The sequence below is a fragment of the Theobroma umbraticum genome, unplaced genomic scaffold (genome assembly GCF_002168275.2).
Source record: "Theobroma umbraticum cultivar Fairchild unplaced genomic scaffold, ASM216827v3 scaffold_56.0, whole genome shotgun sequence".
In the NCBI taxonomy this organism is placed as follows: Eukaryota; Viridiplantae; Streptophyta; class Magnoliopsida; order Malvales; family Malvaceae; genus Theobroma; species Theobroma umbraticum.
The window spans coordinates 11,992,788-12,010,453 of record NW_018397256.1 but is presented as its reverse complement, the minus strand read 5'-3'; the positions used below and the strand labels follow the sequence as shown (position 1 = coordinate 12,010,453).

General features: G+C 36.4%; 2 protein-coding genes across 3 annotated transcripts; both read left to right on the top strand.

Annotated features, from left to right (window-relative positions):
* Nucleotides 1-582: 582 nt before the first annotated feature.
* On the top strand, nucleotides 583-5,657 carry LOC110411550 (uncharacterized). 2 transcript variants are annotated; one of them, XM_021421757.2, is made up of 5 exons: nucleotides 583-1,019; nucleotides 1,391-1,504; nucleotides 1,590-1,660; nucleotides 4,808-5,053; nucleotides 5,407-5,657. In XM_021421757.2, the coding sequence occupies exons 1-5, from the start codon at nucleotides 846-848 to the stop codon at nucleotides 5,471-5,473; spliced, it is 672 nt and encodes a 223-aa protein (XP_021277432.1). In that variant the 5' UTR covers nucleotides 583-845; the 3' UTR covers nucleotides 5,474-5,657. The 2 variants fall into 2 exon arrangements, with proteins under 2 accessions (XP_021277432.1, XP_021277433.1); XM_021421758.2 differs by lacking the exon at nucleotides 5,407-5,657 and having other exon boundaries at nucleotides 585-1,019; nucleotides 4,808-5,292.
* A 6,706-nt stretch (nucleotides 5,658-12,363) lies between these two features.
* On the top strand, nucleotides 12,364-14,102 carry LOC110410648 (dehydration-responsive element-binding protein 3-like). Its single transcript, XM_021420459.2, is given in 6 exon segments — nucleotides 12,364-13,421; nucleotides 13,424-13,453; nucleotides 13,456-13,542; nucleotides 13,545-13,777; nucleotides 13,780-13,801; nucleotides 13,804-14,102. Coding segments are annotated over 6 exon segments (771 nt in total). The 5' UTR covers nucleotides 12,364-13,285; the 3' UTR covers nucleotides 14,067-14,102.
* The last annotated feature ends 3,564 nt before the right edge of the window (nucleotides 14,103-17,666 follow it).

Here is a 17,666-nt window from a genome sequence, read left to right as displayed (position 1 = left end):
ATTTTCCTAATAATTTATGAAAAACAGAGTAAATTTTATGTATCACGGGTCTACACTTTTAATTTTTATTTCTAATTATGTAACAAAAAATATAAATTTTAAAACTCTAACTCCAAAAAATGATTCATTTTGATTTGAATTTATTTCGATTTGGTCATCTCTCGTGGTAATATCAACTGCTACGGTAAACTCTTGTTATACAGCACAAATGGAGAATTGCCAGGAAACGGCACAAGATTTTACGTTCTTATAATGCCAAAGTTTGGTTAAAGGTCTATGATCTTTTTCCAGCGAAACCCACGGTTGCCCAGCACGTGTCCCAACCAAACACTATCTAGTGACGTGTCCCAACCGTCCGTTACTTGGAAGTCAGTGCAAAGGATAAATATGTAAAAGCGAAAAAAACGGTACGAGAAAGAGATGAAGGTGAAGGGAATAAAGGTTATTGAACTGACTGTTGAAGCCCCGCCCACCACCTCCCTTCAAGGCATATTCATGGGGGTACCACAAGGGTACTAAAGTAATTCCAGTTAACTGCTTCCTCCTAAGTGAAAAGCTCTGCTTTCTTTAGTTGATGGGCATGTAAGAATTGACAACCTTAAAAAGCCGTTAAACGGCAATAGCAAGCTAAGGTTTCAACATTTTTATTTTTATTTTTTCTTCATATCTATTATCTACCTAATTTTTTATTTTTTTTTATTTTTTAACATTTGATAATTTAAGAGGCCAAAAGTATTAACAGATTCTTCAATGAAAGCCAGAAGAAGAAGATAAAAGAATTGATTAGATCAGGTTAGCAAATTAGCAAAGAATTGAAAATCTGATAAATAAGAAAATTTCTGGAAATGACAACAGAGACCAAATCCAATTTAGTTAAGGTCAAGACCAGCGGTCAAGATGGCTCTTCAAAGGGCAAGTTTGATGCTGCTATGAATAGGAAGAAGACTGAAAGCTCCAGCAAACAGCCTCCTGTTGATTCGAAGAAGAAATCTGTGTCAACTGTCATAACAAAAACAGAGGTGTGCCCATCTCACACAGTTCCTTGTTAACTTCAACTCATTTAGATTTGTTTGCGTTTTTATTGATTGGTTTCTCAATTTGGTGATTTGGGTTTCATTATTTTTCTCTTTCAATTGTTAGTTTCTATGTTTGGTTTTGCTTATCTGTTTGTAAATTTTTAATGACTGATTAGTTGATCTGGATTTGGCATGTGCTATAATTTGGATGATTCTGGTATGGGTTTTTTGATCAATGAATTTAATTATTCTGTGATGAATTGAGAGATTTAAAGTTCTTTCTCTCTGTATTTTGGTTATAGACATCTAAAAGTTTACCTCTTTTCTCGCAAGATGCATGAATTTCTTAGTTTTTTTTTTTATAAATTTTGAAGGTAAAATCGAAAGCAAGTTCAAGTTCTTCGAAAACCACCACAACCACAAAAACTAAAGTTAGGGAGAAGAAGGTTTATATTCTGCCTGGCCAGAAACATGACCCTCCTGAAGAGGTTCTCCTCATATAATCTCAAATCTTTGCTTTCGTCCTGAAAGATGTCTCTAATAATTGATGTTACTCAATGCTTTTCTTGACAGAGAGAGCCGTTACGAATATTTTATGAGTCTTTGTCGAAACAGATACCAACAAGTGAAATGGCAGAATTTTGGTGAGGCTTCCTTCGTCTAATAATACTTCTTGCTTATTGTTTATAACTTTATAAAGATCACAAGAAACGAAAATCTGCAGTCCTGGAAATTGTTTAACTGCTCAAGTCTTAAATCATGAAGGTCAACTAGTTTTGTTTCCAGTACCTGTTTGAGGTTTCTTTTGTTGGAGAGAGTCCCTGCCTCCCTGGTAACAATGTAGGAAATTTTTATTCATTAGAAAGGGAATCCTTGAACCACTTGCATCTTTCTCAGTCATGCCTATTCATCTGCTTGATGCGTTGTCAAGTGGAGCTTAGATTGTGTTGCAATCATCCTCTATCTTTGGATAGTGGAAGTTCAATTCGTTTATGTGATGATGCATAGTAGTTTGGTTATTAGGATAATTACTATGTTATAAGCTTTCCTTGGTTTGATCTGAATGAAAACAATTAATTTATCTGCATAAAGTGAACTTCACATCTCTTAAGTGCATAATTGAGTATTTTCTACCTACAATGGCCAATAGGGATCTCCTCAATGTAACACACAGAAGTAACTTCTGATATATATGTGCTTAACCGATGTTTTCTCGGTCGTATTTGAGGACAGAAATGGCAACTTTGTAGGTAACTTAGATAGAAAATATGCTGGTTAATCAGAAGCTAAAGTTATGACTTTGCTGTTCATTAATTCACTAGCTTTTAAGTGCCAGAGAATTGACTTGTGATGCATGTGACAAGAGATATGAAAAGAATGGAAGTAGTCTACGTAAATCTATCTCTCTCCCTACTGTTATTAATAAGTACCAAAGAAAAATAGTTTTGTTGCTTCTTTCCAGTGTTTCATGCTAAGTGATGATTATATTGTTACTTGTCTTAATGTCCATGCTTTGAGCAAAAAATGCAAAGGTCCCTGCATGTTGGGCCAATTTCTATCCAAAAAATTTGGGAGGCAAAAGTGGCACTGGGGTGAGGAGGAAAATATGATGTATGAATATTATTTTCCCAGTGGCAACCTTTTTAATATAGCCATTCTCTGGGGTACAGAGAGGGAAGATTCTTTCATTTGTGCTAATAGAAAGGCCAATTCTTTTTCTAAGGAAAGTGCTTCTCAGGTCTCTTCTGGATTGGTCTACAATCCTCTTTTGCATTGCAGTTGTCTGTGAAGGAAGAAAATTTTCTTTCGGATTGAAAATCTCTAGCTTCGTCTTTTCAAACAAGATTTGGGGTGTAGAACGGAATCAAATTCTTTGTTGGTACTCTGGTGAAAATTAGGATGGGTGGAGAAAACAAGGGCAATGAGGAAGTAAAAGGGCTGTCAATTGGAGACGTAACTTGAGATAAGGCTCAAGTTTGTTGCCCACACCTTAGCAGAGAAAGGAAGCCTTTAGACTATCCTGAGTTGATGCTTCAATTGTTTAGCCAGCCCTTTCATGCACAAATCCTATCACCGTGTTAGAAGAGAGGAAATTGGAGATTGATGGGGCCTAAAGGAGTAGTTGGAGAAAATTTTGATGGTTTCCATTTAAATGGGAAACAAAAATGGATGACCTCCTCTGATAGGGCTGATGTATCAGATACATATGGAGGTAGTGGCGTGTTTGCTAGCCCAGGAAAGGTAGACTCTGAACCACCGTATTTGTTTATGATCGTATTCCAAACACACATAAAGGTTGTTGGAGATCATTGCACTGGGCATGAGAACATTGCTTGGGAATAGAACAATGAGTCTTAAGTCTTGCAGCAGCATTCTTTTCTTCTCTGTCAAAAAGAGGAATTGATAACTAAAAGTGGCTTTAGCATATTAAGTCAAGTCTGAAGCCGTTGTCTCATATATATGCCTTCTCTAGCTACTGTCATTATTCTCTTTTGTTTGCTAACATCTAAACAGTGAAATATGCTATCTCTGAAATGCAAGATAGATTCAGTTAATTACCACTGTTATGTATATGTCTTAATAGGCAGAAACCACCAGAATGGAAGAAACGTTCTGAAAAATGGTTCATATTTTCTGTGAAAGGCTCAATCTATGCTTACCAGATAGCCTTTGGTGATGTACAATGAATCCTTAAGGAAAGAAAAATATTCCATTTCTTCAGGGACCACAGAGGTTCTTGCTCCAAGCTTTCTGGTGAAACTAAGCGTGGCATCATGAAAGTGCCTGCCAAAGCAAGGCTTTCTGTATTTTAGGCAGCCTGTGGCTATCTAAACAAAAATCTGTCATTTCAGCCTAATTAATGAACAGCATTGGTGCCATAATTGGCTTGTTAAAGTTTAAACTCGTGGTATATTGTTTTCTGAGCTTTTAATTATGCCGGTTACTTCATTCTTGTTAGCCTTAAAAGGCAAAGGGATGGCCATTTCAACTTCAAAACTTGAGGTCTTTGTCTGGACATATTATCCTTTCTTGCATTGGCAGCAGATGGGGAAAACCTGTTGTAACCTTTCCTAATTTCCCTTATATTTTCTGTTCCTATTCAGATTTAATGAACACTATTGGTGCCATCATTGGCTCCTTAAAGTTTAACCTCGTGGTAGTATTGGTTTCTGATCTATGGTTGCTGCTAAATACCAGAATTATCAGGGGAATTTTACTTAATTCCCTTGGTCCAGCATAGCATAGGTTTAATATCTTCTCTGTAATAACATTTTCAGTTTATTGAATGTAAGCACACAATTTTGTTGAATTACCCAGTTTGTGGGGATGATACATATGTTGGCAGTGTTTCTGCTCCAGTCCAACAATGTCACGGGTACTTTTTGGTCTCATAATTCCTTGGGTGCTAGGTATGGAGGATGGATAAAAAAGGAGTTCGTGTACCAGATACCTACTAAAGTTGATTTGAGTTAAGTTTAGTTCCCTGGCTGGACCCAATATATTGTGGATGTAACATTTGCTATGTATTTAGGTTGTGAAAGATATGTGCAAATGTTATGATATATTGCTCCTTTATAAACTGCATTCTTGGAGTTGGGTTCCCTTCAACATTAATGATAACACCAGATGTTTAGTCCCACAATAAATTGGTTAAAGGGGTCCATTTACTCTTTAAGGGTGTTGGGCCATTCCCCCTTTATTTTTTCCTTCTTTAAAATAATGTTAAAGAAATATTTCTAACTTCTGAATAGCACTTAAGTTATAAGAAGTAACATGGTTCAAATTTTCAGGATGATGGAACATGGCTTGTTGTCCCCTGAAAAAGCCAGAAAAGCATATGAGAAGAAGCAGAGAAGGCAGAAGGAACTCCGGACTGGCACTCCAATTAAATCTTCAAAACCAAGCAGCAAACCTGAGAGTTCACAGAAGCGGCAGCTGGCATCAAAGAATGGAGATGCAAAAGCGAAGAAAAGAATCAACATTGATATTGATGATGATGACGACAACTTCATTTTAAGTCCCAAGAGAAGGAAAGGGTAAGAGAAAAAGAGCTCCCCCAGTGTTTGCAGTGCTGTATTTATAGGAATCACTTTATTTAAATTCCTTTCACAATTAACCGCAAAACGGCTGGCATTGTGAAAACACTAAAAATAATATATTAAGACATTCTTTATATTTTCTAACTTATGGAAATTATAAGCAAGGACAAGTTCCTGACATGTTTGGTGCATGCTTTTATGTTTTATGATGTGAAGATCTGATTTCATGTGGCTGACATACATGCTCAAGGAAAAAAAGGCATCAAATCATGCTTGCAATTCACTCTAATTTGAACTTTTAAGATGTTTTGAGTTTGTTTTGTCATTTTAGGACAATATTTTCATTGCAGAACTCACCATCTAAATTGGACCGTGCTGAGTTTAGCCATATCTGTGAGCCTGACCCAGAAACCCTAGCCTTCAGTGCTAGCCGTTTAATCTGCAACTGTAAGAACACAAGTTTTAAGGTGGCTCTGGCCCATGTATGCATGTATGCATAAATATCCTGGTCATTATTTCTCTTTGGCTCTATCATTGGAAGATGAGGAGATTGTTACATGACAACTATCCGACTGGACTTTCTTCTACACATCAGAAAGGCCAGGAACATATTTTATGAATATTTCTATAGAAAATACTTCTGGAAATCTCATTTGTTAGCTAAGCAGTCGCAGTGGATAAACTAAAGGTGGTTTATCTAATTAGTTAGACATTTGAGTAGAATGGCCAACAATATACTGGACACTGACAATATCTTTGATAAGTAGAGGACAGATAACTAGGCCGGACTAAATTTTGACAATAGGACAAACTATTGAAAGCTATTGGAGTGCAAAGCCCCTATTTCATTTATTTCTGACAATGTGTATGTGAAGATCATCATCTGTTTTACGTTCACACAGCAGCATATAGCAATCGTATTCCAACAAAAGAAAAACCTCGAAGACCATCAAGATGGCATTATGGAGCTCGCCGAAAGAAGCACCTAGTTTCTTAATGCCACACTGGCAGGTAAGACAGAGCAGTCATGCTTCAAGTAGATAAATTGAAGAGTCTTCTGAGTGCAGCCACATGAATTGAACATGAAACCTAGATTAATGGTGATTATAAATGAAGAAGTATGCTTGATCAGGTCCCACACTTGCTATATTTATGATGAATGTTTAGATTTGAAGCTGCATATCCTCCATGTATGGGCTGTGTGTTTAAAGACCAGCCTGCACAAGTCTGGTTACACGAGCAGCATGTGAATTAACAGATTTGTTCAATATGAAGATTACCAGAGACATAGCTGATCTTGGTTATTCAAGTCCCACTTGCTATGCATAGCATTAATGAATACAACAAAGTTATGTAACTTGAATCATCTGTGTATGGGCAATGCATGTGACAAACTATCGGTGAAGCTGCATGATTCAGACCATAGACATCGGTCTTCTCTCGTCTGACTCTAATGCAGTGCACCAGCTATTAAGGATTGCCAAAAGCAGAAAGCTTTTTTTATTGTGGACGCAAGGTGGACAAAACTTTTGTGTATGATTACAGAGTAGGGATCCGGCTGGCCAGTATTTAAGTCTGGTAAACAACTACATCACTTCAGGTTAAAAGGAAAAAGACTGACTACATAAAGAAAGAACTTTATAACCATGTCAGGATACTCCCAGATTTTGTTGAATAATTATGAACATAATTATGGTTGAATACCTCACTTGTAGGACGCAAGAATTTGAGGGATTTGACACTCCAGACTGTTTGAGTGGCTGTCAATTGTGAATGATTATTGCAGAGTATAGGAAAAACAGTTATAAAGTTTCTGAAGACGTTAGATGCAGGAAGCACCACCACATTCATGAAGGAGCCATGAATGTTCACAAGTGGCAGTCTGGGCAGAGGGATTCTGATTAAAGAAATTGGTTTTGGGGATCCAAAAACACCTACTCGTGAGACAGCTAGGGCTGCAAATACCTGGGTTATGGACAAGAATCTTTTGTCGTCTATTCTGATTGTGGCCCAACAATTTAGTAGAACTTCACAGGTAATGCTGTTATTTTCTTTTGATCATTGACTACTCCTTAAGAGTTTATGCAACTTGGCAACAATCTGCCACACCCACCTTCTTACCTCTTCAGTTCATGCTTACCAAAAAATCAATCCTTTCAACGAATTTGGGGAATCCAAACCATGAATGAACTGTTAAAAGCTAACTGGAGCAGCTTCATCAAAGTTTTGTAAGTTTGCAATTGTTTCCATTATGACATGCTGCTGTAAAAAACAAAAACCTTCTCTCCTCCTAGGACCCCAACAGGAAAAAGAAAAGAGAATCAAACAACATACTACTTAGATCACTAAGTAAGCTGGTGTTAATGTGATCATTCATTTCATTTTTGCACAAATACACAGAAAATTCATCCAAAAAAAAACAAAAACAAAAACTCTTATTATTGGTGCATTTGGCCGCCAACACAAACTGGTCGCTAGACAAAAATGTTATCATCATTATGAAAGAGCCAAATAAATACAGTAAAAAGCTAAATGTACGTGAGTCATTTATACATTTCCCAGTGTACAAACAATGGCACGATCTGCTGTCTCATAAATAGAGTTTTGACCATTTTCACAAAAACCAGCTCACTGGTGAACATCAGAGTGGAGAGACTAGATAGAAACAAGATAATTAAATAACCCCATGAATATATGATGTCCTTTGGAAACACTCGGTCTTGTGCTGTCCTTCTGGTAATTAAGGTTTTACATCGTCTTCCTGTCTGAATCCGCAATCCTTCAACAACATCCATCACCCACCAAGCCAAAGGTGGACCTTCCTCACAAAAAACATTGAACACCACTTCAGAACTGGTTTCACAAGCAGTTTTGTGTCAAAAACAGTGAATGTACCGCATTCAAAACTCAATCTTACCAAAAGATCAATGTCTGCGGTACAAGCCATTTGATCATGAATTAAATCTCTATAACATATATGAAGCAGCTTCAGCTGCTGAGTGATGCCTGGTAAAAATATTTTCAAAGTTTGCCTTCCCGATGCCCCACCCTTAATCAGCTTGGCAGCGGAAAGTTAAAATGAAAGCCCCGCTGAGTTGATGGGTAATCGTCGTTTTCGCATTGATGACCAGCTCAGCTTTGCCCTTTCAATAATTGATGTTTGTTATGATCCCGAGCTTGCCAATGCCTCAAGGTGGCCCTATAATTTGTTCAAATTTCACACTGTTTTTTTACATCAGTTCATGGAAGATACAACAGCTAGCAGAATCAAACCAAACAAATTGAAGTCTTTCATGTGCAACTGTGCATGTATATGTCTATCTTTACATATGTATGTATGTATACAGGTGAAGGGAAAAGTGAAAATCCCAAAAGAAGTAGAAATGCCAGGATTTTTGAAAGTTGAATGAACTGCTCAGTCATTTTTATTTATCTTTTTTTATGGGTAATTAGATAAAGGCTAATTTATTTTTTAGTTTTGAAAATAACTATTTTTATAATTTTAACTATTTTTAATTAAGTTTAACAAAATTACTCTTAATGATGCTATAAATCATTACACGGTGTTACATGTCATGTTAAAAAAAAATTATTATTATTATACTACATTATATACAAAAATATATTACACGTTATAATTAAAAAAAGTTTTTACATATTATATTGAAAAAAAATTATTTTTACACGTTATGTACAAAAACATATTACACATTATAGTTAAAAAGGTTGTTACATTCCATATTGAAAAAAAATATTATTGTTACACGTCCTGTATAAAAATATTTTACACACCATGGTTAAAAAAAATTGTTACATACTATGTTGAAAAAAAATATTTTTATTACATGTAATATACAAAAATGTTACATATCATGTTAAAAAAATATTGTTGTTATTTCAAAAAAAAAAATTTTACACTTTAATGCTTAAAATATTGTTACTTACGAACTAAAACTTCAAATCCTCTCAACTCTCTTCATTTTTTTTTTACAATTTGACACCGATTAAAGTGTTTCTAACATATTTTCATAAACCAATACACAAATTTTTTTTTTAAAACACCTATATCGACTAAAAATTAAAAAAAATCCTTGGAAACCTTAGGTTTATAAATTTCAAATTCTTGAATTTATTGATGTCTAGGTCTCAAATTGATCTAATTAAAAACTATTTCAAGCATTTGTTATCATTTCTACAGTTTTAGTTTCATCCAAAATACCTAAAAATTAAATTTTTTAAAAACCACCAATTCTAAGCACATCAAAACCATCGCATGACGTCTTAAAAGCGCAAAAAAAAAATCGAGGGCATAACCAACGAATGTCTAAGAGAAAAATTGATAAAATTAAAAAGAGCTAGATGATAAAGAGAGAAAAATCGAAAGTACAAATGTAGAAAAATTATAAAAAATAATTTAATTTATTTAAAATAATTTTAAAAGTATTTTTATCAAGTTATAATTAAAAATAATTAAATTTATTTTGATAATTATTTTAAAAATATTTTTATTGAAAATGGTTATTCTTTATAATTTACTCATAGATAAACATATACTCGAAGTAAACTGAGACAACAACAACAACAATAAAATGAATCAATCAACTTTTGGCATATTAATTGTAATGGGTACATGTTCGGTGCCTCATTTTGCGACTGGTGGCACAGGGCAAAACACTTATGGTGTACGCAACCACCGGCCCTATATGCAATGGATCCAAATATCCAACCGTCCTAAATACAGCTGCGGTCTCAGTACTGCTTTCTTTGTTGTTAGGGCTCCATATATATCCCTCTCGTGTTGCTAGCCAAATGATACAAGTACGTCAAAATTACCAGTAATATATACTTGTAGCCATAGAGTAAAGAAGGCCTGTTCATTATCTTTATTATCCCTGACCTTTTTTCCTTCAGGAAAATATGTGCTATGCATTAGCCTTTTGCCCACAAACGCAATCATAGCCTAGAGAGGGTAGTTGAGATCATGCAATGAACTAACATCTCCAAGCAAAATCTTCAAAATTTCCCAGCACTATGATCTTAAACAAATTGTTGGTGGAGCTTCTTTCTGATGGTAGATGTGACATACGGGGGTCGCATTCCCCTGATCAGATATGTGGCCATGGATTCACATTCCATATTAGTCGAATCAAAAATGCATACGGATTATATATATAAATCAATCGGAGAGATCCGAAAACTGGTTATATGTTAATGAAATGGGTCCAAACAGCTCAGACTCGAGTTGAGAAGGTACAATTTCAGCGTCTTTTGAGCAAAGTACACCGTTCGGAAAACACAAGAATGTAAGATGTCAATGGGTGTAGTTAATACTAGGTACTCACCACATTTATTACAAAACAATAACATAAAACTTGTCCTGTACGTATATCTCTGCAACCTGCTAAAATTTAATTAATGAAGACAAAAGAAAATTAAACCCCAATGCTTGTCAACGTCGCTTCTATCCTATAATGTGACTTGTAATGACAGGTTCGGGGAAGGGCATCCTGTTTTTCCAAAGGGTTGTTCAATCGGAGAATTTGAAGTTGGTGGCAAAGGAATTTCTTATTTTGGGGTTTTGGATAATGGCTGCGGGAGCATACCTGCTTCTGTTCGATGTCCGTTTAAGGTGATTAATTATTTTCTAATCGAAATTTCGCGTGTGCAGTGTGAACTTATTATCTCCTTGGCACTTGTCATAGTTCTTGTGGAGATACAATCCAACTAAAAGCTACCCCAGAATTTAATGAAGAGAGAAGATTTAATTATGCGTGGCAAAATCTAGTTGGGATTTTGATTGGCTTAGTAATAATGCAGAAAAGACGCATGCAGCTTTTTTCTTTCTTTCTTTCTTTTAATTATATTAAACTCAAGGAGTCAATCATGTAAATAATTAGTTTAAACAATATTGTTCATTGAACTATATGTACCTTCAACAAAGTACTTGAAAGAGTGTCAAGGAATAAGAAAAGGGTTTGATCATTTGCAGTAAAACGATTTCAAATGTCAATAATCCCTCGGAGGGAGTTGTTAACAAAGAATGCATATAGCTACGTGAATTGATGCCATGGAAGCCAAGCAGTACCATGGACGGCCGGAGCTCGGCGAAGCCCCGATGGCAACAACTAAACCCATTTTCAAACGATTACCCATGAGGGAGAAGGAAGAAGGGTTTGTGACGATTCCACGTGGGGAAGGGACCCCTTGATTTGCTAAAGAGAAGTCATTTTTAACATGTGGGGGCACCTCCTTTTAATTTTACACAAAATAAACGAACTATTTGTCTAATAATCACACGTTTCGAGCCACCACTCCATGGTTACAGCAAGGTCGTAACTCGGCCCCGGACCCAGATGATGAGGTGTGACTCATTTCTCGTGGCTGACCTAAGCCGTTTCGAAATCAACTTAACTGCTACCAAACTATGCATGATTTTGGACGATCCCCCATGAAATTGTATAGGGTCCTTAGCAGATATAAGAAAGATCTCCTCCTTTTTCACAACTGACCGTAGTACAAAACTATGTTTAATCTCCTTGTCTTAATTCCTTTTCACTGAATTTAATCCATCTGGTCACTTAAACCCTAATAATCCTGTGATGGGCAGCTTCACTTTTGGATTTATCTTCTCCTTTTTTCGCCCATTTGCTCGTTCATTGAAAGCTCTTTCACTTTATTCAGAGCAATGGTTCGCGTCTCGATGTCTGGACTCCATCAGCAGTTGTTTTTTTTCCCCTCTTTTTGGCTTCTTTGTATTTGACATTCATTCACTATCGTTATCAAGGATATGTAAATTCATCTGCCAGGCCTCCTGAGTCAAGACGATGCTAATCATAAATGACATAAAATCATTTCATAAAAGGGGGATGAAACAATTCTGGACAGTTTTCTTTGCACCATTAATTCATCATCTCTCTTTTAAAACATAGTTGAAAAAAAGGTATTGAACCTTTCGAGAGAGTCCTTTGGGTGGTGAAAATATCAGGAATAGCATTTATTCTTTAAATTGGCTGATCGGACCCATTCAAGATATCTCTTTGAGGCTGTTGTGCTGCTTCCAACTTGTGACCCCAATTAAATGTAAGCCTCAATTTTTTTTTCCTTTTTTTTATACAAGTTGATATTAAAAAACCCAGTTTTGTTACCTTATCAGGAATCAATCATCAAAGGAGAAAAAAATCTCCATAATATTATAATATAACAAAGTCATTCAATATGATGACCTGACAGCACTGTAAACCCTAGATTGCTATGCCTCACTATACATTATATATATATATATTATGAAATGTGAACTGTGACATAGTTGCATGTATATCCTATTCCTACCAAACAATCTAGGGGAAACTTGTGGTGGGAGATGTGTATAAATTATAGAGACATGAGAGAAAGAAAAAGGGTGAAATGGTGATAAGAAAAGTGATGAATCTTGGGTTGGTGATGACTGATGAGGTGATGAAGAAGAAGATAAGGGGGAAAATGAACAGTGCAGGCGGGTGAAAATGGTAAAGAAGCGAAGTTGAAAAAAAGGAACAAAAAAATAAAAGGGAGGGTTTGCGTGGCACTAGGGAAGGGAACCCCATCGAACCATAGGGTCTAGCAGGTGACCATTTCTTGTGTGGGTCCTTGGCTTTGCTTTCTCTCTCAATGCTTATAAGTTGTGTATGAGTCATTGGGAAATGATGAAGAAAAATGTTGCTTGATCCGGAAATAGCTACTAGCGAAATAGCAATAGCGATAGCAAGTCTCTCAAGGAGCATGACCCCCTCCCTACCTCTTTCCTGCTCAGCTAAGTGCTTCTCACTGTCCCATCTTCAAAAACCCGCAGTCTCTCCATTCAATATTTCTTCAACATGTCTCTCTGCAGAGAGAGAACAAAAAAGGAACAGGTCACTTCCCATTGCTTTTTCTTCTATTTTGCTTCCAGATAGAAGCTGCTCGCTCCCAATCCCTAAAACCTCTCTCTCCATTCATCACTTTCACTTCAATTTTCCCTGTTGGGCAGCAAACAACTAGAACCCCCCTGTTTTCTGCCTGTCTTTAATTTGCTTCCAAAATAAAGCCTTCCTTGCCCCCTCCAATATAACCACACTCACTCACTCACTCTCTCTCTCTCTCTCTCCCTCCCTCCCTAGTTATATTGTACTTTTCCTTTGTACGTTTAAAGACACAATCCGTGGCGGAGTTAGTTATAGCTCTCTAGTGACTCTAAGTCACCACTAAAAAAGAATGACTGAGCCGCAAAATTCAGAGACAGAAAGCAGCTCCAACTCATTCTCTTCTCCCTCACTATCACCCTCATCTCCAGGGTCAACTCACTCACCTCCTAACTCGGTTCCTAGCTCAACTACCACCGTAAACGCGAAACCGAGACCACGTCATCAGATTCTAATAAAAGATCAAGAGAATGAGGGATTCAAGCAAGCACCCAGTTTACCGTGGCGTCCGAATGCGAAACTGGGGCAAATGGGTGTCCGAAATCCGCGAGCACGCAAAAAATCCCGCATTTGGCTCGGTACTTTTCCTACCCCTGAAATGGCAGCTCGTGCACACGACGTGGCCGCTTTAAGCATCAAAGGCAACTCGGCTATTCTCAACTTCCCTGAACTCGCTAACTCTTTACCCCGACCTGTGTCTTTAGCTCCCCGTGACGTCCAAGCTGCGGCAGCCAAAGCAGCCCAAATGGACAAGTTTGACTCTCCGACACCTTTCACGACATCGTCTCCACATTGTCATCGTCGTCATCGCGTCGTCTTTGGTTTCTCAGATGGACTTGTCGTCAGGGTCAGACGAGTTAAGCGAGATAGTGGAGCTGCCAAGCCTTGAGACGAGTTATGACTCGGTTGAGTTGAAGAATGAGTTTGTGTTTGTGGACTCAGTGGATGGATGGTTTTATACTCCACCCTGGCTTCAAAGCGTGGACGACTGTGGGTATGTTTGCGATCAGTTAGGAGTGCCAGAGAGTATCTTACAGAATGGTTTCGATGAAGGTTTGCTATGGGATTATTAGTGTTTTTTCTTTACTTCTTTTTCTTCTTGTGTTGTGAATGTGGTGTGTATCTTTGCTTTTTCTTTTTTGGGTTTCCTTTTTTCCCGGTTTTAAGCCCTTTTACTTTTTCTTTGAAGGGCTAAAACTCTGTCCCTCTTCCTCTGTTTATGTGATCTTTTTTCCAATGAATCCCACTGTACAGAGTTTAGAATGGGAAGAAGAGGAAAGTGTCATAAATTCCTTCCCTTCTGGTTGGTGTAAAACACTTTGAGGCTTTAAAAGCCTTTCTCTCTCTCTCTCTCTCTCTCTCTCTAAGGGAGCATAAGACAAAGCTTTAAAACTAGTTCAACAATGAAAATTCTGTGCCTGTTCTTTCATAAAAAAGAGAAAAAAAAAGTAGTACAAATAAATTTTCTTTGTAAATATTAGAAAAGGGTAGAGGGAGTAGAGTGAGTTGATCAAGTCATCTTCTACATTTTGCAATTAGGAATAGGGAAATATAACGAATCCGACAAAGAAAAACGGGGAAAGGAATTATGCTTAAAAGCTTCTCAAACAGCGGGCCTGCCACTAAAAAGCTCTAATTCTCCTTGTCATGAATGCTGAGGTTTGCTTTTGGCAGATGCCAGATGGTGAAATACGGTGAGCTGTGAAAGTGACCATTTTCCCCATTAGGGTAACAGTATCTATCCAACTTTTCTACTTTTTAACTTTCCATAAATACACTGCTTTGCCATCGATCGTAGTTGAACAGTACTGGTTTCTCTCGGTCAGTTTCTTTTGCTTGGATTTTTGTTCTTTTAGACTGAGTTAAAATATGGTGGCTGCAATGACCCTCGTGCATATATAGTGAACCCTTTTCTCGAGAATCAAAGCAAAACACTTGTTCATCCATGGCCATTGAATCATTAGGATGGCATCCTTTAATCGCGAATCCTCTCTCTCTCTCTCTCTCTCTCTCTCTCAGATAATTATTGTGCTGTTGAAAGCTCAACTAAATTTCCCTAATGGCGAATGAGGGCTGTCAATTAACTCCATAAAAAGAAGATGTAACGGATGTCAGGAATTTTCTTGGGTACGTCCTTGTTCATGTAAAAAAGGTTACTTCTTTAGTAAGTATAGGAGGGTTGCTTTTCCTCTTTTGTTTAATAATGATCATCCTTTCGATGCAGAAATCAACCTTTTTTGCATAAAAAACAAAACCAAAAAATAGAAAAAGAGAAAAGAAATCAGACCCTTTTTGAATTTGTCCCCAGATTTCATTTTAGTGTACACAGATGCCATTAATTTACTTAAAAAAAATAAACTATCAATTAATTAATCTCTCAAGTGGGGGGTCCATTGTTTTCCATTTCATGGTTGACCTCTAAAAATCTTGTCTAATGGAGTAATTTTCATGGGTTGGATGGCATTCACCACTCTCTCTAAAAGTTGCATTCAGCCAGATCATGCCCACGTACGCCCAATCCCACTCTCCTCTACCTTTGGTTTTTTGTCTTGTTCCTCTCCCCAGTTGAGGAATCCTTTGTTTGTCAATTTGTTAGCAGTGACTTTCGGTTTTATCTGGAAGGAAGCATTGGTCTCTCTCTTTTTGATTACTTTCTAGCTAAGTGCACAGTTTTGATACCTCAAATTATCTTCTTTTTAGGGGTAAATAATACATAAATATGCCCATGGAATGCGATTATTTGGAATAAAAATTATTTGAAAACAGTGAAGAATCACCTTTGATTCCCTGGCTTTTTTATCTAATGTTATCAAATGTCACATAATTAAAATAACGAAAAATAGACATGTGACATAATATTATAAAAATATAAATAATATCATTATTATTCCAATGCGATGGAAGGGCCCAAATTCAACGTTTTTTGGGTCTACTATTTATATGAATTCCACCCATTTTCAGCTACATTCAACTTAGTTTAATATTATAAATATGGGTTACCTTTCTATTCTGGGTAATGTACAAAATTCTCCATTGTTTTCCAACCCCAACTGCAACTGCAAATTGATTGGAAAGAATATATTCTTCCAGCAAAGGGGGGGAAAGTTCACTGTACATGCATGTCTGTTTCGTCCAGGTCAGATGTGAGCTTAGCTCTCCTCTCTTCAAATTATTTTTTTACTGAACAAAATACATTAAATAAGCAATTCTCGCTGTGCTCATTTCTGTGCTCTAGTTAGCTGGTGCAAGATTTTGATCAGGGGGCTCTATTTTAAAGTAAAGGTTATGCAGCAACTGGCATTTTTTTTCAATAAGTTAACACCACCATGATAACTGGTACATCCATGGAATTGTCTAGTAGCTGAAAATGCTTGAGTTCAAGTTTCCAATAAAAAATAATTCACTTGCTATTCTCAGAATCTAATCCAATAACGTAAGAAAATTATTTATTTATTTTTATTTCTTAATTAAAAAATGAATTTGAAGATTAGAAAAAGAGTAACACAGAAAGAAAAACGAAAACGCCTAGAACATAAAATAATAATCGACTTAATATACTATCCTATCCTTGCATGATATATATATTATGCTGATGCAAGTCTTTAACTTGTTTCAGCGTAATTGATCCCTGTCTTCTGATTAATTTATTTAATTTTGGTTCTTCATTTATAGAGATATATGGTAAAGATATATGCTAAGAATTTGTTGGGTTGCTATATTAGAGAGTACATTGAGTAGAAAATTAATTAACATGTGACAGTGAGCTGTAATTCCTCCACATCCTAATCTTCTTCTCTTTAGTATGGAATTTATTATGGAACATTGTACATCAGACAAAGATGTTGGTTAGCTTGCGGCCGGCTATGAATGAGGCGATCTGTTGGACAATGGGCACAAACAAAATGATGCACACGGCTGAGAGATTTGCCATGTCAACACCTACTTAAAAAACCCAATTCACAAAAAGAAAAAAAAAAGGTTCGATTGGTAATTAGTTATTTAATGACTAAATTGGAAGTGACAATAAGTAAATTCGATAGCCTTTTGGAGTGGTAAAATAATTAAGTTAATTGATTAAGCAAATGCCTTTTGTAGTTATTACATGTTAGTGAAAAAAAGAAAGGGGGAGGGAATTAAAGACAAAACATACTTTATCAACAGTCGTCTCTTTCCCTTTCAAAAAATCCAGCCAAATAGTGAATACAACCCCCCCATATCTCCAATGGGGTATGTTACCAATTTTCGTGCACTTCATATAATTTTTTTGTACGTATGTCTACTTAATTTGACAAATTTCAAAGGGACAAAACATAAAAAATAAAATAAAATAAAACCCACCATGTTGATGGGATTTTTTGTTCATTTTCGTAGTAGACAATTGAACTTTTCTAGACACACCAAATAATTGAAATAAAATCAGAAATGAAACTTCTTTCCAAAGTGAATCTTCTTTGGTCTCCATACACATACATACATGCATGGATCTAACACCAAGCTTTTCCTATCTCTCACGATCCCCACCCCCACCTCCACCCATATCAGACACCAAAATCTTGAATCCCACTTCCCAATCCCTCTCTCTCTCTATATATATATATTTGGACGCGTTTTCTCCACCTGTATCGGTTTATTTGTACGAGAAATGATATCCTTTCATGACCCCATCTCATAGC